Genomic DNA, 27,798 nt, shown 5'->3' with positions numbered 1-27,798 from the left:
CTCACTGCATGTCAAAAACATGGACTTCTGTATTCCCCAAGAAAGAAAAATGAGGGATTGTTTTTGCTTTTGGCACGAAAAAGTAAAAATAAAGAACTGGCACCACCCTTAAGGGAGTGCATGGAATACCACCAAATTGGTCTTTATTTGCCTTAGCTTTTTTTTTTTTACAAAAGTCTTAAATATAGGTTAATATGTAAACACTGTGCACGCACTGAGAGTTTGATCCTGGCCTGTTGAAATCAATGGCAAATTTCCCATTAACTGCAGTAGTGCAAGATCAAGCTCCAAGTTAGTACGGTACGTACAAGCCTAAGTCATTGAGGGAGCCAGGGATTCAGGAAAGCAAAAGCTCGGGTGCTCGTTTCAAAACCAGTTGCTGGAGGAATCAGACTTTGCGCCGAAAACCTTCCTGCACATGTTGGAGTTTTCTTGATGGAGAGGGTATTCATTACCTGCCAACAGTTCTGCTTTCCCTCTCCTTGCAGTGTACCGTCTGCCAGATGGTAGACTTTCATACTTAGTCACATAACGCCTGTAAAGACACAACATGGTGGTCTGGCATCAGCAAATTTAGGCAAAATCTGTACCCTGTAGGTGAGGCTAGAGATAAACACTTTACATACAGACGAGATTACACTTCCACAATGTGTAGGTATAATCAGAAGATGGTTTCGTATCTGCAGAATAACAGATACTGTTTTCTCAGGATTTCCTGGAGATCCTCGAGTTCTTTAATTCCTCTCAGGCTTGCCATCTTTTGGATCAGAAAAGCCTGAATGGAAATCTGGCACAGGTTCTGCAAACGTTATCGCCCTTAGGTCTTAGCAAATAGGGATTAGGAGGGAGTGGTAAACCTAGCTTCTCACATGGCAATGCAATTACTACTCTTTGGTTACTGGAAAGCATCTTTTTTACCTTATTGCACACTTGTTTAGCTTTCAGGAGAGTTGGTGCCTTAATAAAATATGGTAGAACACGATGGTTGCAAGAGCTTAACACACCAGGTACTTTTGTTGACACTAGTAAATAGCAGATGATGAAGAAAACTTTCCACTTCAGCTAGTTTGTGGCTATGCACTTCCTCTCTTAACAGTGTAATAGAGAACTACTGCTGGCAAAGTTTCAGATCACCATCAGAACTGACTGTACGCGAGGGGACCAGGGTCCTGCCACTTCAGTTAGTTTACTTGCAAAACCAGATTAGAAAATTGGACTAAAGTGCACATTCAGAGCAAGTTGTGATCTTCAAAAAGGTCCCTTCTGCATCTCAGGGGTGAGGGACAGGGAAGTACGGGATAGCAGAGGTTGGTGTGTATAACAGCCTACACTGCACCTGATTGCGTTAGGCTGCAGTTTGGCCTCTGTTGTTAATCTCTCGTGGCTGTGAACACCAACAGTTCCAGATTCAGCAGCTGGCTGGAAGGATGCCTCAGAAATTGTGTGCTCTTAGTTCTTACCTGAATGGAGACTCGACTCTGTCCATCTGCATGCAGACTAAAAATGGGTACTGTGAAAACTGCACCGTGGAGATGAAGTCTAATGTCGTTTCTACTTCCAAAGTGGTTTCCATACCAGTTTTTACAAAGAAGGAATCCACCTCGGTGTTACCAGCTATGAACATGGCTACCCTGCAAATAAATTCAGGCATTACAATTAATTCAAAACACATTAGGAAAGAGGAAATTAAATTGCAAACAGCCCTACCATCCACACATAAAAACTGCCCTCAAAGGAGCCTGTTCTTCAGGTAAAGGTATATAAATTCAGATGAGACCAGTGGGAACTGGTATTACCCAGGTAGAAAGGAAAAGAGAAGCACGAATGTTCTCCTGTGCACATAACTCTTATTTAATTTTAACTCATCTGCAAGGTCTTTTATATTTAAATTCTTCTCATTGAGACTACCAGGGCTCAGGAGCCTGAGCTCTCTACAGCTATAACACGTGCTGGGAGTATCTCACCGGTTCTTGACGTTGGTTTTGGATTCCCTGTACCACAGGCTGAACTCCATCCCTCCCGAGATGTCGATGGCCAGGCTGCCCAGGAACTCCGTGCTGGCCCTTGGCCCGGACTGCAGCTGAATCTCCTAGAACCATCAGAAAGCACAGGTAACCCCCCCGTTACTGACCGCAGACCTCTGGTTTCCTTACTCCCTTTTGTACTGCGATCACACCACTTGTCATTTTGCAGGAACAAAAAGGAATAGAGGGCTTTTCTGAAAGGGTGGACAAAACACCCCTGATGTACCTCGCTCCCTAGAAAATGGGATGAAGCTAAGGCGAGGTGCCTTGCATCCTTCCCCTCTCCCCTGTGTGCCAGCTGGCATAATTTCCGCAAGGAGTATCGCTGCAAGGAATATCATGGACTCTGTCTCCAAGAGCTACCAGGCAAGCCTCCCGGAGGCTCTGCTGGCAGTCCAGCTAAGTCAGATTAAACTCCTCGCTGGAGCCGCAGCAACGGTGCAGTGCAGTGTGACTTTGTCAGCACACCCGAAGGCAACCCTGTACTGGCAGTAGGATGCAAAGTGCTGCAGGCAGTCGTGCAGTGTGTAGTGGCTCCAAACTCACAGTATGGCAGGAATTACGTCTTCAGTGGCTGGGTGGCCAAACCCATAAGCTAATGCTCCTTAATTGCCACTGTGAATTTGCATTTAATGCATTTTCCATCAACCATCAAGTGTGCTCATGGCTTCTTGAAACCTCTACGGCTGGACTGGAAACGCATCACGTGGAGTCTGTTTCGGAAGTGATAATATAGCTCAGGGTCATGGCAGCTCATTACTTTTAAGTTTTGACACACAGCCAAGATTTTAAGGTTCACTCAGCTTGGCAATCTAACTCACTTTATATAGTTGTCCTGCTTCCCTAAGAACTAGTGGATTAATTCACTGTTTTAAAAGAACCATTAATTTGGGAAAAGTTTATTTTGATCATGTCCCTCGCGTACAGGACACTTTCTCCTCTCTCCTAGCTGGTTTTCTCCCTTCTCCCGGGTTTCTGTGCCTGTGGTATTCTCAGCACCTGTAATGCTGCAGGCATTTGTAGGATGTGTAAATACCCAATTTCCTTCCCCTTTTTGATGTCCAGGCACCTTAAAAGTCTCTCTTCTCTTCTTAGCTATTCAGTAGCCCAGTGGTTCCAGCTAATGCTGTCCCAAGATTTAAGAGAGAAGCAAGTAGAGACAGTCTGGCTTCCTAATCCCTATAGCAAGGAGCAACATTTGGGGAGGTTTTTATTCAGAGCATTAAAGTTTTCCTGCCGTAATCGAGGACTTGGATAATTATGGTGGCTGTATATGGTTACTTCACCTTTTAGGGTAAATAAACAACCTCTGAAACAATCTCCTTGGCAGAACCAACTTGGCAGTCAGTTGCTGCTGAAGTGGGCTTGAGATTTCATGTAAGAATGCAGTGGGCTGGCGTGGCTTATAAATGCAGCATGCCCCCAGCAAGCGTGGTCATATTGCGCTCTGATTTCTTATTTTCACCCAAGTAAAAATCATGGGTTGGAATTGTGGTCTTTCTGAAATCAAAGGGAGTTTTTCTACTGACTGCAATGGGGCAAGGAATACTTTCCCTGTCGGTCTGTTTAGGTGTGGAGATAAAGCTTGTTTTACTTTATTTTATTTTGCTTTTAATTGGGACTGAATTGGTGGGTAGCTATTAATGAACGAAGAGGTAACAATATACATTCTGGCAGAGACATATACACAGAACCAGAGGAGCAGATATTTTTAGATGCATTGTGAAATTGCACCTAATAATATTAGAGTAGGCTTGGTTTGCAATGGCTGCACAGTTTAAGGCTTTAAAGGCTACCTAGAATTAAGTCAATTTTGTCACTGAAACCAGCAGAGACGCTAAGGACTACTTGTCTTGTGTTTTACTAGCTCATCTATTTCCTTATTTAGAGCTCAGCCCTGTCCTTCGCCTCATGTGCAAATCCAATCCAGGCTGATGGGAGGTGTAAATCACAGGGACCCAGCCTCCTCAGGAGCAGTATTTTCCTTTCCCTTTCTATTTTAAGCTTTGTGTGTCATTTGCAGTGGAAAATGTGATCCGAAAGATCAGAATCGGTAGTTTGTTACTATTTAAAATGCTGAAACATGCTATGTTTCAATAAAAAAAGTTTCTTTATGTACTGCACTGACAGTGCTACTGTATGCAACGCAGAGATGGCTGAAACAGGCACTTCTTTGGGAACTGGTTATCTTGCACTGGGGTCTGGCTTTCAAATGGTTTCTCTGAACTATTAATACAGTATTTAATTTCTCTGTGCTTCTGGCAGGTGTGTTGCCTAGGAGAAATATTAACACTACTGAACTTTAATGCAGGTGACTTAGGAGTCTCAAAAACAGTTTTATGAGAGCTGTTTATTTTATAGAGGGAATTATAACTTCTGGACAGTTATTCTTAGCCCTCAAAAAACACTGTGAGAACTGGCAATGGCTCTAAAATATACTCTGATTTCAGTTTGTGGAGTTATGTGAGAAAAGATGTTACAGATGGTGGGCAGGAGTGTAAGCTTTAGAATCAATATTATTAACTTGGAAATCACCTCTCCAAAATGTGCCTATTGTGATTATCGCAGTTGTAAAGTTAATGAAAGGAAGCTATTTTCCAGGGGGGCAGTTATTTGGTAGATTTGACAGCACTTTGAGTCCAACTCAGTTTTGGTCTTTCTCTGCAAAATGATCCTTATAAACAGCAATAGGGAGCAGAACTTTTCTAATATTTAAAAATCACTTTTCTCAAAATCAGGCTGCAGCAATGCAGAAGTTGCAACTCAAATATTACATAAGTTCTTTTCTGACAATTCAGTTGCCCCATTTTTAAGTTCCGCTCTTTGCTTCTAAGCCATCCTTTTGATGTTTGATCTCAACTGCGCTGTCTGTATCTTATGTTTGTTTTTTGCCTGTTCTGAAATTGCGCTGCGGCCAGCTGTGGCACACTGAGTTTTGGTATCATAGAATGAGCACTGTTTCCCATGTCTGGATTTCTTCTTTGAAAGAAGATAAATCTCTGTTTGCCTTGGTTGGCTACCGTATGACTTTGTAAAGGGGCTTATGTTCTGGGCAAGCGCTGTCCCATGGCCAGGGAATGTGGAGGTAGTACTCAACCATCAGGCAGCTAGATTAATTATGGCTCTCTTGCACTGTTTTTCCTCAGTTCCAGTGTTACGCCCTTCACCTTCCATTCTGACAGTGTTTTCTGGTACAGTTGTAATCACAGTTCAAGAACTTGACAGGTTAAAGCATTTCTAATGAAGCTTAACGTGGTTATGTGGAAGTGCCCAAACCGTGTTGATGTTGCTGTTGACCTGGAACGTAGCTGTAACGCTGTTCTTAGAAAGGTGTGCTGTGTTTAAAACGCAGCTCAGCCTGAAGCTGCGTTCAACAATGTTTTAAACAATTTTTGCCTTTGTGGGGTGCAGAGGTAAGAACAAGTGCCTTTTTGGTTGTGAACACACACTTTTGGTTGTGTCCACTGCTTGAGTCCCAAATTGCTTAGGCAGCAACTGTGCTAGCGGCAACCCAAGAGAGAAAGCAGGGTGGGATCCCATCTCATCACACTGCTGCCCAGGCTTCCAGAGAGTCAGTGACTGACTGAAAATATTACACCCTGATACTGTTAAAAATGGCATGCAGTCCCAGCCCTGGTGTGCCCCAGACTTTTGTGAGGTTCTCCAAAGACGAGAAGCGGAGAATCTGCTGGCTGGCAGAGCTCTCGGGGTGCCCAGCCAGCTGATTCAGCCAGGGTATGTATGGAGCTTGGTGCATGCACAGCAGTTGGAAATATTTCGTTCTGTAAACACCATGCTCAGGACTGGACATGATTACCTTTCTCACTTCTGCAGTCTGTTTGTTAAATAGGTCATGGTAAAGTTTTTGCCCATAATCTGCATGTGAACTGTAAAGCATTGCTGGAATGAGCTTTAGTTTGCCAATTTGTGCGCTACATGGGAAGCCCTCTAGACTTACAATACCGTTATAAAGGGGCTGAGCTGAGTTCAGGATGGGGACAGCTGTCATGTGCAGGGGGTGTTTCTGTGTAATTTTGATCAGAGTGGATTTTCTCATCTGCTTTTGGCATTTTCTTTTGCCAAGAATTAAAGGGGAAGACTAAAAAGTAAAGTTTGAGCCTGCAGATGTTTCATGAGCTGAGTGCTGCTGTTAAATCCACAAGTTCTAAGGAGATCCCTGCTTGGGAAGCACAAAAATATCAAACCAAATGCTGGCCCTCCACTTTCAGAGAGATGTCTAGATTTTTAGTCCTCCAATAATACATTATGTAGCTGGTTAGATTTGTATAGACCATTTGGGGTGACAGTTGCATAAAACCCGCGTAATCCTCATTTTAATTCCTGGATTTGCCTAGCAATAAGCATTTGAAATTTGGACCTCTTAGCATTGTTCTTTGAAGGTTAGTTATCTGGGAAAGTCTGAGAACCAGTGATTCATTCATTCAGTACCTGACAGTTACTGCCTAACTGGATGTAAGGTCTCTGGACAACTTGTGAAGAGGAAAACTTAGGTGATCACATGTGACAATACTGTATTACAAGAAACTGTGGGAGGGGAGGCCATAGCTGATAGCAATATGAGTTTTCTACAGGATACTCAGTTGGATTTGCTTTTTTTCAGTGTTACTTTGTTTTCTAGAATGATATGTGTTCTCACCTTTGTTCTAGATTGCTTTTCATGTAATTTCATTCTGTTGTTTAATACCTGTGACTTTTCTATTGCTCCCATAGTAAGAGAAGCCTATGTAACATTGATCAGGTTTATCAGCATTGAAAAGAGAGAAAATAAGATGTCCTACAATAATGGTGTGGGGGAGGGAGCATCTGTGCTTAAGAGACAGAAAAAGAAGCAAACAGTGTGCTATTAGTACCTGTGAGTAATCTGTCAGGAGAATAAGTCCTTTCACCACGCTAATGGGATCTCCAGTTGCCGAGAACATTTTAGACATTAAATCAGCATACCCTTGGAAAAATGTAACTGGCCTGAGTTGGACATCGAACAGAATGGCTGACATGCCAGCAAAGGAGTCCAGGTTTTCCTCGCCTTCATCAGGAGTTGCAGCTATTATGGACTCTAGACCTTGAGCTTCAATCACCACCTAAGAAGCAACAGTGATACAGAATCAATGAAAAAACTCTGACTGACCTGGGCTATTAACAATCCTACACATTTTCTTAATGTCTGAGAGCCTAACTGTAATTTACGTAGTTGTAGATGAAAAAGTATGAGGTTAAGACTTAAGGGAACGAGGTAGAGCAGCTAGAAAAATAAAAAATAAAATAATCTCACAGTTTGTTTTTTTCCCTTCAGATGCAGGCAGACTTTGCCCACATGCAGCTCACAATCCCGAGCCTACTTTTCTTTCAAACAAATTTTCCTTTATTCATATGACTATTTTCCTCAGACATTTGGGAAGAAAACCCAAAGATGTTCCACTGCGCAATTTTTGTCCTGCAGAAATTTAGGAGGATTATAATATTGAAGGTAGTTGCCAACATTAAGAAAAGGCCAAAACAGAAGCATCTTTTTTAAATCTCTTTGATTCGTACATTTGATCTACTCCTTGTATTTCCATTCTATGTTATACCCGAAACACAGGACTTGATTTTACAAACTCACAAAGCTTTTACTGATTACATCAGATAAACAGTATAGCCTTTAACCAGAGACAGAATCTGATATATGATACAGAACAAAACACCTGTCTTTTGGTTAGGGCAAACGTGTGCCTCATTGACTGTTGTGGGTTTCTTTTTCCCCTGTTATTGGCTTGTTCTCTGCCCAGTGCAGCAAACCTTATGGTCTTAAGCATTAGCTGAATTGATCTAGAAGCTATAAGAAGAGTACCCCATACTGGCTTAGTTTTTATGTATAGTGTGGCAGTTACCTGGCTGGCATGAAGTTCAGCATTTCTATCAAAAATACGGATGTTCATGTTACTTCTCCTTAAAATGCCAGAGCCTGAATAGAGGATGTCAAGGCTGTACGTGGATGATATATCAGGACCACCTTAATTAAAAAAGAAAGAAGGTACCTGTGACTAAACTAGTGGATTAATCAAATGTTTGGGAATACAAACAGGGTTAAAAGGCAGTTTCACGGTTACATACGTGTGACATAGCCAGAGTAGGCAGAGGAAGAGCCCATCTTGGAGAAGCGATCATAGTTATGAGCACGCATGTCCTTCAGAACTTGCTGAACTGTTTTGCTGTGGTATTTCAAAACAAACAAACAAACAAAACCACAGAGACACAAAAATGTTACGGTACCAAATGTATTACTGTTCTGCAGAAATATCAAATTTGAGAGAGGGTGAATTTCCCAGTAGGAAAGAGGGTCTTCAAAACCCTCACATCTTCCCACTAAAAATCTGCCCTAACCCAGAGTCTCTTTTCCAATTTCAGCTACTCCCTGCAGTCATAGGTAGGAAGGCAAGCAAAGGTCTTGCTTGAAAATTAATGGTGTTGAGAAGAAGACATATTTTTATTATTTTCATTCTAGTGCTGTGATGTTTAAAATTTTTCTGCTTCACTGGTTCTTAAAATATAAAAGCAAGGGCCCCACTGAGACAATTAAGACCGACAGATGACATTTCTTACAGTAATGCAAGTTAGGTGCCTAGTTCTTATTTGTACCTCTGAAAATGTGAATAGCTATTAAATGAATGTCATTGAAATGCAGAGATTTATTCTGAAATATCAATACTTAAAAGTGACACAAAAATCAGGAGTCCTTTTATACTGTCCTTAAATTTTATAGTAGTAATTAATGAGACCCTGTGTGTTCTTTGGGTTTCTGCAAAGAAGTAAGGATGAGCTGTATTTATTTATACTGAACTTAATGTACCTTGAAGGCATTTCAAAGTGAAGTATATCTTGGATCATGGAGAGCATGTACTTGTTCATTTCCAGAGGCAGTTCACCAATGGAGAGCAGGATGTTTTTCACTTCCATGTAGGATGGGTTACTGTTTAAGATGATAGCAGCTGCAGTGGTTCGCACTGTCTTTTCGTGGACTTTACGATTCTGGTGGTATATCCTGTTCATTGTTTCCTTCACCTGGTCAGGAAACAGAGTATTCAGTCAGTGCTCACACAGATGACTGGGCAAAGTACAGATTGGAATCTCGTTTATAATATCAGCTTAAGCTAGCTCCATAGTAAAGGGTAATACATAAGGATATATTTTCAGCACCCTGTTTTTCATGGTCCTTTTGGAATGTACGAGACATGTATAGCTCAGTGACCACATGAGCAAGTGGGGCATCTGCTATGTTCTCTCAGCCACAGTCCAAATACAGCCTTCTACACTGGTTTTCACAGAGGGGCTGTAAATAAGTAGGAGCACTAAGATCAAAATACTGTGGCAGTGGTAAGATCAAGACAGAGATTTCCTTGACTGTTAAGGGAATATGTACTTTAAAAAAATCAAGAATCTTGTGATTTTAATTTTCTAGAGAGTGCCTGTGGTGGCCTCATGTCCCTGAGAAGGTTGTGACACATCTTTGTTACAGATAAATCCATGGAGAGCCATGTAGCCCCACTGACAGAACGGCCTCTGGCATGTTCATTGCAGAGCAGCACCCTGACAACCTCAGTCACAGCTGCCAGCAGTAGGTATGAAATGGGATGCAGGGTAATGCAGCAAAGGCAGGACCTCATGTTCTGCTATTTTGTATGTCTTCTTTTACTCTTGGAGGCTGCAAGGTAAGACACAGCTATTTTACCCTTCTCTTACTTCATGCATTCTCCCTGGCTACGTGAAAGCACAAGAAAGAACAGGGGTTACGCAGGTGCCCAAGTGTTCCTAATGATGTCTCCTGTACATCACAGAGAAGGCAGTGCTCTTGTGACGGGAGCCCAGTTTTCCCTGCAGGCTGCCTGCCACCTTCGATGGCTATGTGTGACTCTGGAGCCAAAGGCTGACTAGCACTGGCAGACTGGGAGCTGGGATTTGGCAAGCAGGAATGTATAGAGTTTTCTGGCTGGGACTGACAAATGAACTCTTAATTTATACTTTATGTTTAATACAGTCTCTTGCACTTCTTTTCTTGGGCAGTATATTTTCTTACCTCTTTGGTGAGAAAAGAAGGATCATATCTCTGTAAGGCAGTGGCAGCAACATTGCTGATGTGCCCTTCTTCTGACTCGGCGTACTTCAGAAGCAGTGGAATTGCTTCAGGAAGGAGTGCGTTCTTCAGTGCCAGCAGGTACATCCTCACATTGTCATCTTTCTTAGCCTTCTCGAGTCTACTTAGAATCAGCCTTTTGGCTTCCACAACAGCCTAAAGAAAATCAACAGCATGTTTAAATGGTGATCATACACCTACCTTTTCCCCTCGTAGAAGTAGGAGGGGCAGGGCTGGGTTCTAGCACATTTTTGTTTCAAAGCATCACTGCACAGGGTTAGCAAAGGTGTCATTTGTAAACTGTATGTCGATGCCTTCCTTCAAGCATAACCGGAGTGGCTATAGCTACAGTGACACCTGGTCCATGGATTTATCATTTGCTAGCTGCTCCTGCCCTGTTTCAGGGACTTCACAGGTCTTATTTGCGGGGCCAACATTTCCCAACAAAAAAAGACAAGGGAAGTGTTCCTTAGTGCTTCGTAACATAATGTTATAAGAGTGCTTGGCAATTAACAGGGGAAGGAAAAAGGGATTCCTAAGGGCCGTTCAGGTGCTCTGTGTCTTTTCAGCAGCGTGCTGCAATCCCGAACAGCACAGATCCAGCAGGCTGCAGTGCCTTGTCTGATCATCCTCACCCTCTATCACCAGCATCTACTCAGTCCATGGTCAAGGTGATAGCCTTCCTCCTGGTCTGTTCTATGCATGTTTGGGGCAGAGTTGAGTACTTGAACCAATTAATTTTCTTCACAGAGCTGAAATAACCTAAGGTGATTGCAGATATTAAATAGATCGTGAGTTCGCCAGTGTTTGAGGACATGTAAAGCTTTTGGACAAGTGAGCAAAAGTACTGCTTCTGCTGACAGACTAGGCAGTGAGAAAAAGTTCTGTCAGACAAGGGCAAACTGGGAGAAATCCACAGAAATGGGAAGAGACCAGATTAAAACCTAAAGCTGACAAAGTAGATGTCATTATTAAAAAAAAAAAAAAAGTCCTCTCTCTATCAAACATAGGAGTTTATGGGCTTATTTTAAAACAGAGGGGAATATGCTTCCCGTGTCTCTCATGCTCTCCCAGTAACATCAGCAGGGATCACTCACGTGTGTTGCAGACCAGAATTTGGCCAGCAGTGAAGAGCAGATACTCACTGGAAGCTTGCAGCCTTCTCTGTCACACAGCTTTCTGATGAGCGCTCCCATGACAATGACAAGAGTTTCTCTGATTTCTTCATTCGCGATATCACCCTTGAACTTAGCCTGTTATGCAAAAGCAATGCTGTTAGTCTCTCTGTCTAAATATGATGAACCACAGTCTGTAGTGGGCTGAATACCCTCCCGCATTTCCTGTGAACATTAGTGCAATGCAAAGGCAGTGATGACCACAATGGTCTGGGCTCAGGCTAAGCAGAGCACTGCTCTATCATTACATATAATAACTGACTGCCATTTTTCCCTTGAGTTACATTCAGTGTCTCAAATAGTAGATTCATTTTGAAGCTATGTTTAAAAAAAAAAAAAAGAGTATTAAATGGTTACAGGACTTTGATAAGGCAACAATCAAACAACCTTCAAATTGTTTTGCTAACATTCAGAATTATGTTTGTTTTCCAAGTAGTAGATATTGATAACATTTTACAAAGTAAATAGACTTTCAGTCTGGACCTACGAATTTTTGTTGTTTCCAGGCTATATGCTGCTGGCACACTTAAAGGAAACCCTTGAAGGGGTAAAGAAAGGAAAATTGGAAACGGCAACTGTCATTTCTTCTTCCCTTCCCCTTTGACAGGGATAAAGCTCAAGAATATTAACTACGTTGTATTTGTTTTGTCCTTTGACTTACAGTTAAAGATTTCAGGAGTATTTCACTGGGGTGAGAAGCAAATCCACAGGCATACAGGAATCGCTCCTGCAGGGTAGAAGTGCTTGCATCCTTAAAGTCAAGAAACTCCAGTATGGCCTCCAGTGATGCTAGGGTCTGAGCAGAGGTTACGGCATCCACTACCTGCGGACTACAAAGAAGTGGAAATGAACATATCATTGTAATGAGCTAGAAAATACTGAAAATACTTTGCTGCATATAGAAAGAAAGAAGCTAATGTGCTGAAAGATCTCTTCATTGCAGGTAAGAGACAAAATTTTTTACTCTTGTTGGGAAAAACTGTGTCTCTGAATTCTTCCGCCTCAAAATGGTAGATGAACTCCAGAAATTATTCATATCCATGGATACTACTAATATTTGAATTTATGCAAATATAGGATCAAAAAAGTATTAAAAAACCAGAACTATCCAGAGTGCCTTAAAGTTTACAGGACAAGGTTGTAAATGGAAAAAAGTGTTTTATTTCTACATACACAATGGCAACTAGAGAACAGGCTATGCTGCCTGAGTTGCTCTCAGGTTTATCTCTATTGTTAACAACTGCTATAATTTGTTTGAAAGATCCTGACTGTAAGGTGGGACTCAGAAACGCTTTCCAACTGCCAAGTCTAGGTGCACATGCTGTTCATACCCAAACTCTAATACTAGGACAATATCCAGGGATGAACCATCCCCTTCTTTGCTGTATTTCCATTTGAAGGAAAATGGGCAAGTCAAGAACAAGTTATAGAGTGTTTCAAAACAAGCAGTTGGGATGAGAACCTTTGGGTAAGCCACAAAGCATGTTTGCCTTGCATTGTAGATACAATCTTGGTGGCTGAACAGTGTGCTGCAAATATATTATACTACAAAAACAAACACAGCTTTAAAAAAAAGATCCTTTTCCTGTAGATAGTACTGAATACTGTTTTTGCACTGCTAGGACATCACCAGTAGAACTGAATCTGTTTGCATGCCATTTGCCCTTCTGCAGTTTTAAGTAACTTAAACCTTTTGAAAGCTTGTTCATGATGACTTACAGAAGTTCTTTATTTTCACTTCTAATAATCTGCAGTATCTCCTCTTTCGTAGCTTTTCTAATATTCTGAATGAAGGACAAAAAGCTTCTTGCTGCTTCAGCTTTGGAAAGTTTTTCAGGGTACATATGTTCTCTGATGCTCTGCCAGTGTTCAGAAAGCTGTAAAATAATTCACAATTATGTCAAAACTCGCAGATCATGGTTTCTCAAAATCAGACTTACTAAATGCAGATATGTGGGCCAGTTATTGCTCATATTAGCTGAAATCCAATAGATAGCTGATCCTTTAGTTAAGTATTATTTAATTTATGATATCCCAGCACAAATGTCTTTGAAACCTTTCTATAGCTGTCTCTCTTCCAGCACTTTAGTATTTTCCTAATAATGTACATTGCCTTAAATGCATTCTATTTTGGAACAAAACATCATTATTTAGATTGTAACTGGAATAAGATGAATTCTCTCTCTTGCAAATTTACTGCGCTTTCTGGTGAATGCAGTGCTTGCCTTCTGTTCTCATTTTGTCCTAAGTATTTTATTTTTGAGTGGAAGATGCACAATCCCTAGTTCACAAGTTAATAATATTTTCTTAGAAGATGGTAATTTTGTAAGTGGTTTATGTAAGTAATTCCCATTTTTTATTCATAAACCTTCATGAGACGGGGAGGGATTTGTGGTTACTGTACAAACTGATAGGTAAGATGGTATTAGAACAGGTATCAGCTTCTTCATATGTTGTTGCTGTATTTATTCCACACACCACGTTTGTGACCTCAATGAGCCAACATGGTACCAAAGCACCTATATCTGTCCTTCCAGATACACTCCCATAAGAAACTGGTGCAGGTATTTTGACCTTTCCTCTCTCACTTGCCTTTGCCTCTGTTATCTCAAATTATCGAGAACATTCCTTGGTGAAAACTCAGCTGTTCTTTGCAGCAGTGTTTACTGCAGTTTTCCTGAGTGAGAAATAACACTAGCACCCATTTGACCTTTACTAAAATACTTCCCCTCTTCATGGGTTTTGTATTAGGCAATAACACTTGAACCTGCCGGCAAATAGAAGTGTCATCCAGCAGTACAGAGTGCAACTTCCATCAACTGTAACAAACAATAATTAGGCAACAATGATTGAGACATAGGATATTTCCTGGGGATTAATGACCAGCTGGGAGGAGCTCATGTTCTGAGGCACAGATGGGTCTGTTAACCTCAACGGGTGATTAGTGCTTAGCACCAAGGTCAGTGTGGCTATTATAAGCTGAAATTGGATAAACATATGGGGCACTTTCTATTCCCCCTGTTGAAGTTGCACCATAGCCCGGCAAAATATCTCTAACCTCATTAATCCTGTATTTTCTCCTGTGCAGAGTCCAGCTGTGTGGACTGCTCTTAGTCAGCTTAGCCCATACCCTAGAGACGAGCAAGGTGGGAGATACGAGCTGGAGCCATCTCAAGCAAGAGTGGAGACCAAGTCTTCCTCTTTGGGGGATGCTCTAACCATTCAACTGCTACAAGAAGCAGCTGCCGTCTCCTGCAGTGACCCATGACTTTGAAAAACAGCAGTCACAGTTGACTTTTGCAAGGGGCCTCGTTCTCCTGATGTGAATGTCAGGCAGTTTGGATTGAATAGCCCAAGGATTCAAGCACAGATGCAGGCACTTCCAGATGGCAACTCAGCCGAGCTCCGACACAAATCTCTGTCTCTCTGACAGAGAGATCAGACAGAGTGCTCTCGTGGGCACTCTAGGAAAATTCAAGCCAAACCAAGAGGCCCTAAACTGAGCAGGAGCTGGTTTTGAATATCAGTGCCTGACAGCTGCTTTACCAACCTACAAGGTTGGCTGCACAAGACAGAACAAAACCACCTCAATTTCAGAAGAGGCAAGCATCTGTTCCTGTAGGAACCATGAGCATAGAAAAAATGTAAGAATCATGAGCTCTTCTGAAAAGAGCATGCATTATGATGTCTAAACACCAAAATCTAGGCCTAAATTTAAATGTAAATGTTGGCCATAACCTCACAGAAGCTAATGCTGCCATCTGTGAAGTGGGGATAGTAATGGTTATTTTACCAAATTCATAAAGATAGAGATAAGACCTGTTATAATTTAAAAAGGGTTTTGAAAACATAAAACTGTAGGGCATACCATGTCAGCATGGCATTAATGTATACTATGATATATAAGTACCAAATGTTATGTTGCTGCTTTGGATACAGTGTTCTGTTTATAGACCCCATCTTTTCATAGCAGTTACTGTAAAATACAGTGAGAAAGCAGGACTTCATTCTCATCGTGCCATTAGGTTTATAATGACATAGCTCAGACCCCAGGCAGTGCTCTGGAATTATACCCTATGTTTGTTATCTTGGTCTGGAAATTATCTCTATAACTATTATGACAAACTGGGTTCCAAGTGACAAATTGGTCAGCACAAACGCCGATGGGCAGAGTCAGGGAAAAAGCACCTGTCCCTGCTCTGTTTAAGATCCCTTGATGTTCCCTGCTCAGAACTGCTCCAGCACGCATGCAGCATCATTCTATTTCATTTCCCCCAACGTATTTTTTTATCTTCTCTGTGGCTCAACAAGCATTAGACGAGATAAATTATTACAGTGCAATGCTACTTCCAAATAACTAGCACAGGTTCCAATATAGTAAGGTGTTTGTGCTCATAAGGAGTATCTCTGTAGGATTAAAATTATGTGTGCTGAATAGAAGCCTTATCTTGCTTATCAAAAACTGACAGAGAATAATAATCTTTAAATTAATGTTCCCATTCACTGCTAAATTCCTTCCACAATGGTAATAGCATTGAAACCATTTGCTAACAATCATTGTAGCAATTTATATTAGTTTATGATGAATTGCATCAGTAAAACAAAAGATGATGCATTTACAGTACCAAGCTCTTAGTTGTCTTTAAATGTCTTAAATATAAAAAAACAAGATAATTTTTTTTTCCAGGGAAAAAACTACAACAGTATTGGACTTGCCAAGAATACTAAAGCCCCATTTTATACTTATAAAATACCTACAAAGTCTTTTAAATAATAGACTTCTTCAGGGTCAGGCAGTAAGAAGAGACTAGATATATTACCAACAGATGTTTAGCCTGCCTAAGGAATGGCTAACTACCTTTAATTTCTAGGAGTAGTTCAGCTCCTCTATGACAGAATTTTTTATAAACACTGGCCAACCATCTTAAAAGTCATTTCCCACTCCTTTACCCAGAGGAAATAAGCTCCTGCCAACTCAAGGTTGGCAACGATGAGATAAAACAAAAGGGTGTTGTATTTTCTAGTGGTCTTGAGGAATACTGCACTCAATCTTTGAAAGAGAGCAAAAATGTTGGTACCTTTAGAGGTAGATCTTAAAACACCCTTGTGTGGTGGAGCACCATTGCATCACTACCGTGCTCCCCACTCCGGGGTGTATTTTGCATTGCTACGTTAGACCTCTCCTAGTGGGCTGCTTGGACAGAAACTTCTTTCACACTTGTTCTGCCTAGCCAACCAACCTGACGTCCAACGAGCCTGTGTTTACTTACTGAAGGACACTTTTTGCATTCGGATTTGACTGGCTCTGCTACTAGTGGCACGGCAACGTAACTGGAGTCCAAGGTCTTGATAACACTGGCAACTTGCTTCCCAGCAATCAGTCCAGGGCCAGCTTGTACTGACTTCAGTTCCAGTCTCTGCCTGTGCATCCATACAGTGAAGACACCGTTAGCGCTCAACCATTAGAGCAGAAATGCAGAAATCATGGCAAGAGGAAACAAAAAACCCCTCCACAGACCAAAAATATAGAACACAGACTTATCGAAGTCTCTTTTTAAAATGTTCAGAACATGGCAAGTCTATGGCTTTTTTAAGGTAACAGAAGTATCTGATACCAGCAGAATTACTGCTAGAAGTATGTGGCATAAAATACCTAAATAATAGACTTTCTAAAGTATGAATTTATAACACCTGGTAAACAGCCTTCAGTAACCATATATGTTCTGAAATATTTCATATTTTTGTTCACAAGAAGATCTGGAAAGTCAGATTTTGAATGTACATTTTTAAAATATCATAATACTAAGGAGATGCCTGAATCATTTAGCTTGTGCGGTATCTCCGAACTGTCAGTATTTTTGAGACTGGAACCTAACACAGATCTAGGTTTCACTGTTGTTTCCTTTCTATGCAGCAGATTTTGTTTTCTATACTTCTGAACCTTCACATGCTAGAAATGGAGATCCATTTGAAGTATTTCTCAAGAAATGAGAGGACACAAACGGAACACCTACAGAAGTAATGTGTTGCTTAAAATGTTTTGGCCAATTCCAGCTGTTTCCATTTAATTTCTTATGAATGTCATTATTTATTATTTGCAGTATGGTAGAGACCTTAATCAAAGTTGGACTAGGTACCATACAGATACAAAAAAGACCTAAATCCTTACCTTGAGAGTTTAGAGCCTTAGGTCTTGATGCTATAAGACATACACATATAACCTGTTTATATTATTCACTATATAACTAGTGAACCACTAGTCCTGCTACTATCAATGACAGTCAAATTGCCCAACTTACTTTGAAACTATTTTGGCACCTGTTTTTCGTCGGGAATTCAGAAGCAAAGCATAATTTTCTTCTGCCTTAATGGATTTAATGAAACCGTCTTCCAGCACATAAATTGTGGCAGATGCGGCTTTTCTACTGACATCTAAAATCTGAAAATAATTAAAAAATAAACCAGAAAAAGGGCTGATCAATAAACAACAGAATAGGAAAAGAGCTCACAGTTCCACGTCGGGGCAAAACTCATAATGAACTAGAGTCAAATGAGGAAGGTGCGTGTGGGTTGAACAACATCTCAAGCTAAGCCTACAAACCAGGATCTTCCAGGTTCTCAAGAATTCCTTCTGCAACAAGAAGTCACTCATTTCTGCACCATGTGTTTCAAATTCAATACATACCAGAAAAAAAAGAGGGGGGAGGATGGGACGAAGTTATGAGCAGGCTGTAACTGAGAAAATGCCTGGTACTACATTTAGTTAAAAATACGCTTTAAATAAGATGAGAAGCTTTTCCAGGGAAATGTTTTGTAAATAAGATTGTCATGTTCACATTTGGGAAGCAAAGCCAGCCACCTTGCTTGATCTGTTTGTAAACAAGATGAAGTCTTTGTGGCAAGTGTGAAAATCAGGAACTCAGTCATAGTGTTAACGTGGTTTATTAACAGAGCGTGTGCTACCTTTGTACTTCTCTGAGCTGAGAAAGGTCAGTTTCCGACATGGAGAATCCCAGTGCCTTCAGCACGTGTCCAGCCTGCACTAAGCAGTAACCAGTTAGAAAGGCATTTACTAGTAGTGAAGGACCACTAAGGGCTCCAGTTACTTCTACAGCACATCTCCCACGTTACACCTGTGGATTAGGGAAGCCTTTGACCTTCCAGGCAAGCCTGACAGGGCTCTATTCAGGAGTCAGCATCTTGCCCAGCATTTATTGTGTAGACTAAATGCTGTGACTTAGCAGCTGAGAAAAAGGTTACAATTATCACTATGACTGTGACTGTATATAGTGTTTTCCTCTGAAGAAAAAGAAGCCTCACACTGATTAAAAATTCAGTACAGCCAGGACAAAAGTGCTGTAAATCTGCATAGAGACTAAAATATATTACGGATGAGATTAAAAAATTACGAGAATTGGTGTGCTGCACTTAATGTCAGCTGAGCCAAGGTGGTTTGCACAAGAGGAGAATCCATTTCCTGTTCTCCCCATGGGTACTACGTATGAAATTTCTACTAGTAATACTACAAAATTTACATGTAGAATTTGCTTTCTGTAATGCAAGAACGGACTTTTGAGAAAATGAGTAATAGCTATTAAGGATATATTTTTAAATAGGCAGAACAGATTTTATTTTGTTAAAGAAATCATACCTGGTTGTGGCTGGTAAATCCTTGTTTTTCTATTTCACAGGAGTCCAGGGCTTTTATTTTAGTCACCTGATCTTGCCGCACATGATAAGTAGTATTGCATTTGCCAGATATGTCCACCTTGAAAAAAAAGAGTTAGATTAGGACAATTGCTTGAATTTATCTTTGGAACCCTGGAACACCTTCCAAAGATGAACCATTTTCTCCACTGTTGGAATTTTTACATGAGATGCTGCACTGTTTGGGTTTATTTACCAGTTTTGAAGGTATCAGTGTTTCTAACTACTTGCTTTGGATAGCCGGGGTACTTTTCATTAGATGGCTATGAAGGAAAGTAACAATGTTTGTTTAAACAAAAAAAGTTAGGAAACACCTGGCAGTTGGCACTATACTTATGAATTTGAGTTAAATTCCAGCTTTGCTCATGTGGACAGATGTAAAAATTTAACAGTGTAACACAGGTTAAATGGATGCAGCTAAACCATTGCTAACTTTGTGTGGATATTCTGTTTGATTTAAAATGGCCTAATCCATTGAATTGAGTTTAGGAATCAACTGACTTTAAACATCAGTATAATCTCTTTTATAGTGACCTGGTTTAAGTTGGTATATTACCAAATTCTGCTAAATTGGTAAGAGCATTTTAAATCAAATGGATTTCACCAATTCTTTATGTTAATTGCAGCAACTTGGCTGGTGTCACCAAATATTCAGAAGGCTGTCTTTACATTCCCAACCTCAAAGGCGATCAAAGGGCTGATTTCTGTCACACTTCATTCCTTCTGAAGTCAGCGGGAGCCACAGGTCTACCTTTCAGGGCAGACCAGGCTCTGCCTGTTTCTCTGATGATTAGCTTGCCAGTAGAGCACCATACCTCACAGGTAGCACCAGAGTGCAGCTGTAGCTGGAAAAGGCTAGCCAGACCTCTCTTAATGTTTTGAGTAAAACCAGGTTCATTTTGATGTGAGTAGAAGTTTTTGACCTGTAGGAATAAAAACCAAGTATATAACAAATCTAGTTAAGTGAAAAAGGAATAGTGAGCATCCCCTCTAGAAAAACTCCCTTTTTTTTTCCTGATTGGGAAACTGAATTTGGACCTGTTGTCCTTATTTGAGCAAACTCCAGAGTCTGCAGGGCCTGCCAATAACACTACAAACCTGTTTCAGGCTTTAGCTGTACCTAAATACTGTTTCAGTGCAGTGAGCATCTTTCCTGCCTGTTAATTAGAGAGAATTTAGAAGGGAAATGGGAAACTACATAATTTTACAAGTCACTCATTTTTCTGCATAATCCTCAGATAATCCCTTCCCACACGCACATAATATCTGTTGCACTTTAATCACAGATTACAAAAACCCAGAATGAATCATAGGTAAAACACAGTTAGAATGACTTAAATGACGTGTCAAACACATCACAACCTTTGCACTTCATGGGTCAACTGTTGTTCTTGAGCCTTTCCTCTGGTAACAAGACTTTGCACCTCCACTTTACATTCAAGGTGCTTTAAAAGTGCACGTTTTTTCAGGAACTGTAAGTACAATCAGCGTGTTATCTCAGGGCAACCCTGGAAAGTGAAATCGCTCTGCCAGGGATGAAAGTATCACACCACAGAGAAATCATAAAAGGAGTGTACAGACCCTATTACCTGAGAAAAAGCCCAAGTTTTTAATACTACATCTCAATCTTAGCATGTGAACTGCTTAATGTACTGGGAGCAGATGTATTTTGACTGTGTTCTTCTGATACCTCTGTCCTCATGTGTACAGTTGGGAGCCAGTACTGTTCTGTTTCTTTTTATGTTGTGTAAAACTGATGACAAAGCTGAGTCTGAAAGTTACTGAGCAGGCCTGATAGCAGCTGCAATTCAGTAGGCTGAGCTGGCGGCCACGGTATGTGCTCAGTGCCTATTTACAGCAGGAGGTAAAGATCCTGCCGGGATAGGGTGTCACAGCCCGCACTCCCCTCTGCAGAAGAGAAAAGGGACTGTGACCTTCAACCTTCCTCCTTTCTCACTGCCCCTCTGCCCATGTCCCACCTGCCCACTTGCTCGGGCTGTGGAGGGGATAGCGAGGCTCTTGGCCTAATGCTCCCAGCCACAAGCAACAAGAGGGTGAGGAAGTGTGGAGAGGAGGCAGGAGCAGCCATGGCTCAAGCCTTGCCACTCCCTGGCCAGAGCAGTAGGCTGGGTACAAGGGGGCAAGTGAGCAGCTCCTCAGGGAAAAAGAGGGGGAGATGGATTTGCTTGATTCCTTTCCTGAGCAAGACTGGGACCCTGAGAGCTACAATTGGACATGGGTGCTCGGGCAGTGGGACAGTGCTTCGTTGCTGTCTCAGGGCAAGCTACAAAACCCAGGCACACACCAAAACACACCTGCTCACTGTCCCTTCTCTTCTGATTTTTGGAGACAGTTCCCAGTAGAGGAACAACATGAAAGGCTGTTTCAGTATCAAGCTCATTAACTTGAGACCACTGAAACTGCAGGTGACACTGAAGTAAATAAGCAAGCCAGAGAGGTGGGAAAAGCAGTCACGCTAAAGTGTTTGCTAAGGGTTTAAACTGATTAACACTGTTCCTCACAGACTCAGTATAACATCCATCATGACAAACTGTATCTCCTTTTCTGCCTTCAGACCTTGTATAAAATCCTGCCCTCACTGAAGTCAACAGCACAAATCTTACACAGCAATTCTGCATACATCTACATGTGTATCCGTATATTTGTGGCCAACCTGCTGTTTAGTTCCATACTGTATGGTGTTCTCAATGCACAAGAGGCTTGGGCTGGAAGGGCCCCTTGTACAGGTAAATTACAGTCTGTTCTAAACTGTTGCATTTCATAGAGAAATATAGGACATGATGGCATATTGAGAACTCTGAGAGGATAGTGAATTGGTAAATTCTCCAAGCCTGTAAGAAAAGATTTGTCTCAGATTTCCTCAGGGATTGAATTTTAAAAGACAGGGTCTTACTTTTCCACGGACTAGCTCAAGAACTATGGGCCTCTGTAAAGCTTCCAGATATTCTTTCCCGATGATCTTCTCTGTGCTTTTTCCTTTGAAGATGTTTTTAGCTGCTGGACGTTCATTCACATTTTCAACTTGAACATCTCTTATCTAGCAAAGTAAAAGCAGAGAAAATTCATGTAGAGAGCAGTCTAGCATTGGCTTGGGGTAGGTTGGATAGACTAAATCACCTCATACATCTTTTTTATTTCTTCATTTTTGGTTCTGATCATTAATCTTCCATGATTACTATGTCTATGTTTTCAAAAGAAACCAGCACTCACCACTGGGGAAATAAGGGGCAGAAAAACTCACCATAAAGCTAAGTACCAAACCCAGTTTGTATTTAGCAAATGTCATGATTTGCAGCTAGAACCAAGGACTTCAGACAACCTATTGCCCCTCAGATAGGTGCTTGCACACCAGTTGTTTGAAGCTATAGAAGCTGTATGAAGCAATTTCAAAATATAGGAGATATTCTGAAGTTCTGGCTTATGATGTTAGACATATTCTCATGAAGTCTTATTCTATAGGAATCAGCTTATCAAAGAAGCTGGTTTTAGTTGATGAGACTAGAGAAGAATAAAAGATTTAGCTCATCCTCTGAAAACGAGTTCTTCAAGATTAGATTAGCAGCTAGATAAACGCAGAAAAGATTGGGCATGTTTTAAATTGTGTGATGGCATTAATTACCGTAATCTTGATCAACTGGTCATCATCATTGTCAGGATTTCTCCATAAGAGGTTGACATCCACACCAGAAGAAATCCGGTAGCCTGCACTTTTCTGCAGTGATGCTTTCACCTGATCAACATACACTTCAGCTGAGTAAGCAAATTTATATAGCTTGTCATTATTTAAGCTTGGTCCAGTAGTGTGCCCTGTTTGGAAAGCAAAAACAGACAGTGTTTTAGAATTGACTAACTCACATAATCTGTCGTTTTCTCTAAAAAACACCTTTAGAAAAATTAAAAATTTAATTGTCAACAAAAGATTTATGGGACTGATCCTGCTACCCTTGATTACAGAGGCTGTCCCACTGGAGCATATCGGGGGGTTTTGTGAGTAAGTTGACACTGATCTCATATATTTAAGATAAGAATGTCCACAAAATCCTTTGTTCTCGCTCTACACTTAAATCAATAAAAGAGAGTCAAATTCTTTACTCTGGATATGTTAGCATTAGAAATTAATCCAAAATTATTTGCAACTCAAAATACTGTAATTAATCATGCAGTTTGTGTGCTTAGCAATTTGAAATGCACTGATGTAATTTGTTGGAGCCAACAGAAATTGTTCTCTGCATCTCTTGCGCATTTGTTGGGAATCTTTCCATTGAGAGCCTTGCCCAGGGGTGACATGAATGTAATTAAGACATTGGGAAAATATTTTTTAGATTAAATAATGAAGCCCTTGTTCTTTAAACTAAATAATTGTCCCCGTAGCTGTGTCTTGGCTGTTAATTGATGTATTTTAAGGGATATAAAAGTCAAATTCTAGCATAAATGCAATTTGCATATGCAATTTATGGTGCCATTTCCATCTGCATTAACAACAACTCAGATAGACTGTTCCCTAGGGATTCAGTTGCACTCTTGTTAGTATAAATTATATCCGTAGTATACAAATTACTTTTATTTTTCCTTTATAAAACTACTTACTACTACATCCTTTCCTATCTTCTCTTTCTCTTCTCTCAGGCACAGCCGTGTGGGGAATGTGTGGCACCAGTGTCACAACTCTCTACCCAGCCTCAAGCACAGGAATTGAGACCATGCCCCTAAAATCTGTGGCTAAGGAAAATCAATTTCTTCTTGAATACCCTTTAAATATTTTGTCAAGAAGGGTATACACAATATCCCTTTTCACTGCTTCCAAGGGCTTCCCTCCTCTGGTGTGTATGGCTACGAAGGTCTCTTCCACAGAAGAAAAACTGATTAAGTCCATTTGTAGAGGGAAGGGAAGGGAGGAGAAGCTGGCTGTACACAAAGTGCTGTTACATCTGTGAAGTAAATACACATATAGTGACCTTAGGTGCTATCTGTAAGCAGCACGGCACTAGCCTCTCACACCCGAATGCTGCACCACTGAATCCATTGGGAAATTCTCTATGGAGTTCAGGAGGTGCAGAGCAGAAACAAAAACTTCACAACAGAGTTAATCTAAGAAAAGCAAAGTGCTGTCCTCAGGGAGGTGCATCTCAGTCTTATGACAAGTGCAGGGGGAAAAAAAAAAAGAAGAAAAATCTATCAAAACATCTCAGACAAATTCTTAAGCATGCTGTAATGTAATCAGTGTGTTCAAAGTCCCTTGCAGAGAATCAACAGGCTATCTTGATTTATGTCATGTCCATCAGTGTTTTATATGACTCTGCTAACTAAATTTCAAATCACTGCATTGATAAAAAGGAAAACCAAAGTATTTTCTTATTTCACTCTCGGATTTTAAATCCCAGTTAGGTAGGTGCACAGTGTAGTTCCAACACGGCTGTACGAATATATTCTGCAGTGCTCAAAGAGTCCAAAAGACCCTTTTTTTAAGGTTTTGCTTGCTTTCTTCCCCTGTTTACTCAGATGTCATAGCAGTAGGTTAAGGTCAGCTTCAAAGAACCCTTCCTTGAGGAAAACGGCGACCCCACCAAGTTTGGTCTGCAAGTCGCGTAAATTGGCAAACCTACACAGAATTAAACTGGCTTATGCTTTACGCCAGCTGGAGATGTGGCACAGCAAGTTTGGTAATCCCAGGAGGAGCAGCCTGTTTGCATGTGAGAGCTCAAAGCTGTGACTACTGATTTTTTTGCAGGGAGACATTAATGTTGGCATAATGGGGCTCTTCTGATTTTGCATGTCTTGCGTGTCTGCTTCAAAACAAAGTCACCAAGAGGCGTACAGCCCTTCCTTCAGGCTTACTGTGAATTTCCTAGCCAGTTCCCCAACTCCCCTTACTCCTATCAGCTTTGAAGCTACATTGCCCTTGAGAGCAGAGGGTGCTCAGTGCCTGCCCAGAGATGGCTGCACCTTTCAGGGACACCCCTGGTTCCTTGCAGTACCTCGGAGCTGGTTGCTTCCTGGTTTGAAATGTCCTTCATTTGCAGCAGAAATAGCAGTGCTAATGATTTAGTATCAGCTGAGATATTATGAATGCCACCCACTAGGTGCTTTCTAAACACAGAAGGTGACACAGTCCCTTCTAAAGATAAAAGGTGGGGGAAAAGCACGTCCAAGAAAAATTATCTGGGTGCTGAGAGACATGTGTCTTATTAGTCAAGGTGGATGTTTGTGGTTTTGCTCCCTCTCTCTTTTCAGTTAAAAGCACCTTTCACCTATCCTCTTCCTTTTCCCACAGCTCAACCCATAGATCTTTTTTTCCTTTTGCAAGAGTTTCTTCCCTCTTCCTCACTTTTAGCATTTGCTTGTCCCCACATACAAAAGAGTTGTTCCTTCCTGAAGGAAACAGATGAGCAAATGACACAGCAGCTTCTTGTAAGTGTCGTGGAAGAGATGAATAATTGCAAAGTATTTCTGGGAGCTAAAAGAATATTAGGTTCTGAAAGCTTTCACCATTTCATATGTGGAAAACACTGCAGGATTCAGGGCAGAAGACGCCTTTAGTTGCAAGACTGGTGTCACTGACGGAAAAGGGTGAGCCAGCGGTGGATCATAAGAGAAGCAGCAGGGATGAGGCAGTACTGAAGGCAGTCCCAAGGAGTTAGCACTCACCCCAGTGGAAATGGGGAAGCCAAAAGAGACGATTGGATAGTGTGGTCAGTTTGAGAGGCAAGGGGGATATTGGTGGCCGAGGGACAGAGACACGGTGTCACTGCCCAGAAACAATATTCAAAAGAGCATAACTAAATTTTCATGCCATCTTTCATGAAGAAAACACTGGTACTATTTAAAAAGGAATATCCCCACGCCTTTCTGTTAGAAACTTTTCTTAAACCCTTCCCCTGCCTTTAGACACTCGTTCCTTTGTATTCAGCACAGCACTGGGATCCTTGCTGCCCGTACAGCCATTGCCATTTCAGCTGATGGCAAATGTTCCACTTACTGAGAAGGGAGGAGAGATGGACATAAAGACTGCAATCGGCCATGCTCTCTTGGGGTCAGAAGTGCCTGCTTTCAAGGTGGAGTGCATAACACATAGTTTGACTAGTAATGTTAAGTGTCTGTCATTAAGGGTAGCATGCCAAGTCTATAATTAAATCATGATACTGTATAATACAGAAGGTTACACTGCATGAGTAGAGACAGCTGTCAAGTCCTGTGCCTTTTATTAATACATATGGCATGCACAGCATGTGCATCTCTAACTACTTGCTGGCTCTACCTTCATAAATTATATTTGCCACTGTTTCTGATACCGGATAGCTTTAAAAAGCAAAACCCATCCACTTTGAAAATATTTTTCAAGTGGAACTGCATTAGGAAACTTTCACGTGTGCTGATCTAGCTGACTTAAGAAAAGAATATTCCTTCAATATTTCCAAAAGGCGGCATGGCCTAGTGGAAATGTAAAACACTCATCCTAATCCCAGCTCTGTCACTGAGGCACTAAGTGGCCTTTGGGCCAGCAATTTAGCTCTCAATCTCTCCGTACAAGAGATGAGACCTGGCAGAGCTGAAGGGAGGACTAATTAATGAGAAAATGCTTGCTCAGTACCCTGGGGATGTAAAGTTACAAGCAAATATTACCATACATCAAGATATTACGGAGAAGCTGGGCAGAGCAGACACCAGAAATGTGGCACGTTGGAATCTAGCCATAAAGAGACTTGGCAGTCTCATGAAATACACCCACGGGTAGAGGAACTGCCTGCAGACTTCTCTGCTTTATAACTCCTGTCGTAAGGGGGTACGGAGGTAGAGAGGAAGGTTGCTGCTCTGTGCTTACACAGATACAGTGTCCTGGATCCCCTGCAGGGAGCAGGAGGAGGCACCCATGAGAGCACCTCTACAGCCTTTTTAACAGTTTAACCTAGGATGGTGTGCTCTCCCCCTGCTCCTCATCATGATGAGGACATCCTCATTAAACTAAAAACAAGGTGTCAGCTCATGTTTTAAGGTTGCTGCTCCTGTAAATTTAATGTCAGGTTGTACATGAAGGGCCACTACTAAAGACACCTTTCCTTGCTTCATACACTGGTACTGCTGAAGTAGGCAGTCTCCAGATTTCATACCCTTGACCTTTGTCAGGACACCTGAGTAAAGCCCTGCTCCCAGGGCTTGTGCAGACATCCAGGTTTTCATGACTTATTGCAGAGCAAGCTCCCCGTGAAATTAATGGGATGCTTGTTACTGACTTCAGTGGTAGCTGAGTCAACTACTCAGAAGCTGAAACCTGGAGAGCCCTGAGCACTTCCTGGCTCTGCTCCACCACAGCACTTCTGTGTGTTTAACTTTTGAGCGTGTGAATAGTCCCTTTCAAGTCGGTGCCCCCACAGCATGTCCTGACTAAGCAAGGTCAAGATCCCCAGTCTCCTGGCTCACACTGCCGGCCCTGTGCACCTGAAAACATTGTCTCCTCCATCCCCTCTGCTGACATGAATGCTACAAGCACTTCAGCCTTTGTAATTACTAATGCATTTTGCATTACTCAAGGACGGACGAGTAAAGATGATCGTTTTTTGATGCAAAACAGATCTGCATATACACACTGGTTATGCCTTTGCTGAGCCAAAAGCTGAACCAAGCCCGGTACAGACCTACCTTTAACAGAGGCTGAGTAGGTGGAAATGATGCAAAGGAACAGCACGGTAAGAAGAATCATGCTGGACTCCCCCGCGCTGCCGACTGCAGCATGAAGTATGAGAGTCTC

General features: G+C 41.4%; 1 protein-coding gene across 1 annotated transcript; it reads right to left on the bottom strand.

Annotated features, from left to right (window-relative positions):
• Positions 1-161: 161 nt before the first annotated feature.
• On the bottom strand, positions 162-27,798 carry MTTP (microsomal triglyceride transfer protein). Its single transcript, XM_009273550.2, has 18 exons — positions 27,690-27,798; positions 22,675-22,862; positions 21,949-22,092; positions 19,850-19,957; positions 18,979-19,095; positions 17,627-17,766; positions 16,598-16,748; positions 13,047-13,204; positions 11,989-12,157; positions 11,298-11,405; positions 10,096-10,308; positions 8,872-9,083; positions 8,136-8,233; positions 7,913-8,034; positions 6,896-7,123; positions 1,965-2,089; positions 1,461-1,631; positions 162-535 (listed from the first exon to the last, which is right to left on the bottom strand). Exons 1-18 carry the CDS (start codon positions 27,748-27,750, stop codon positions 367-369), a joined length of 2,682 nt encoding a protein of 893 aa, XP_009271825.1. The 5' UTR covers positions 27,751-27,798; the 3' UTR covers positions 162-366.

Source organism: Aptenodytes forsteri, unplaced genomic scaffold (genome assembly GCF_000699145.1).
Source record: "Aptenodytes forsteri isolate BGI_AS27 unplaced genomic scaffold, ASM69914v1 Scaffold93, whole genome shotgun sequence".
Lineage (NCBI taxonomy): Eukaryota > Metazoa > Chordata > Aves > Sphenisciformes > Spheniscidae > Aptenodytes > Aptenodytes forsteri.
This window is presented reverse-complemented; position numbering and strand designations above follow the sequence as displayed.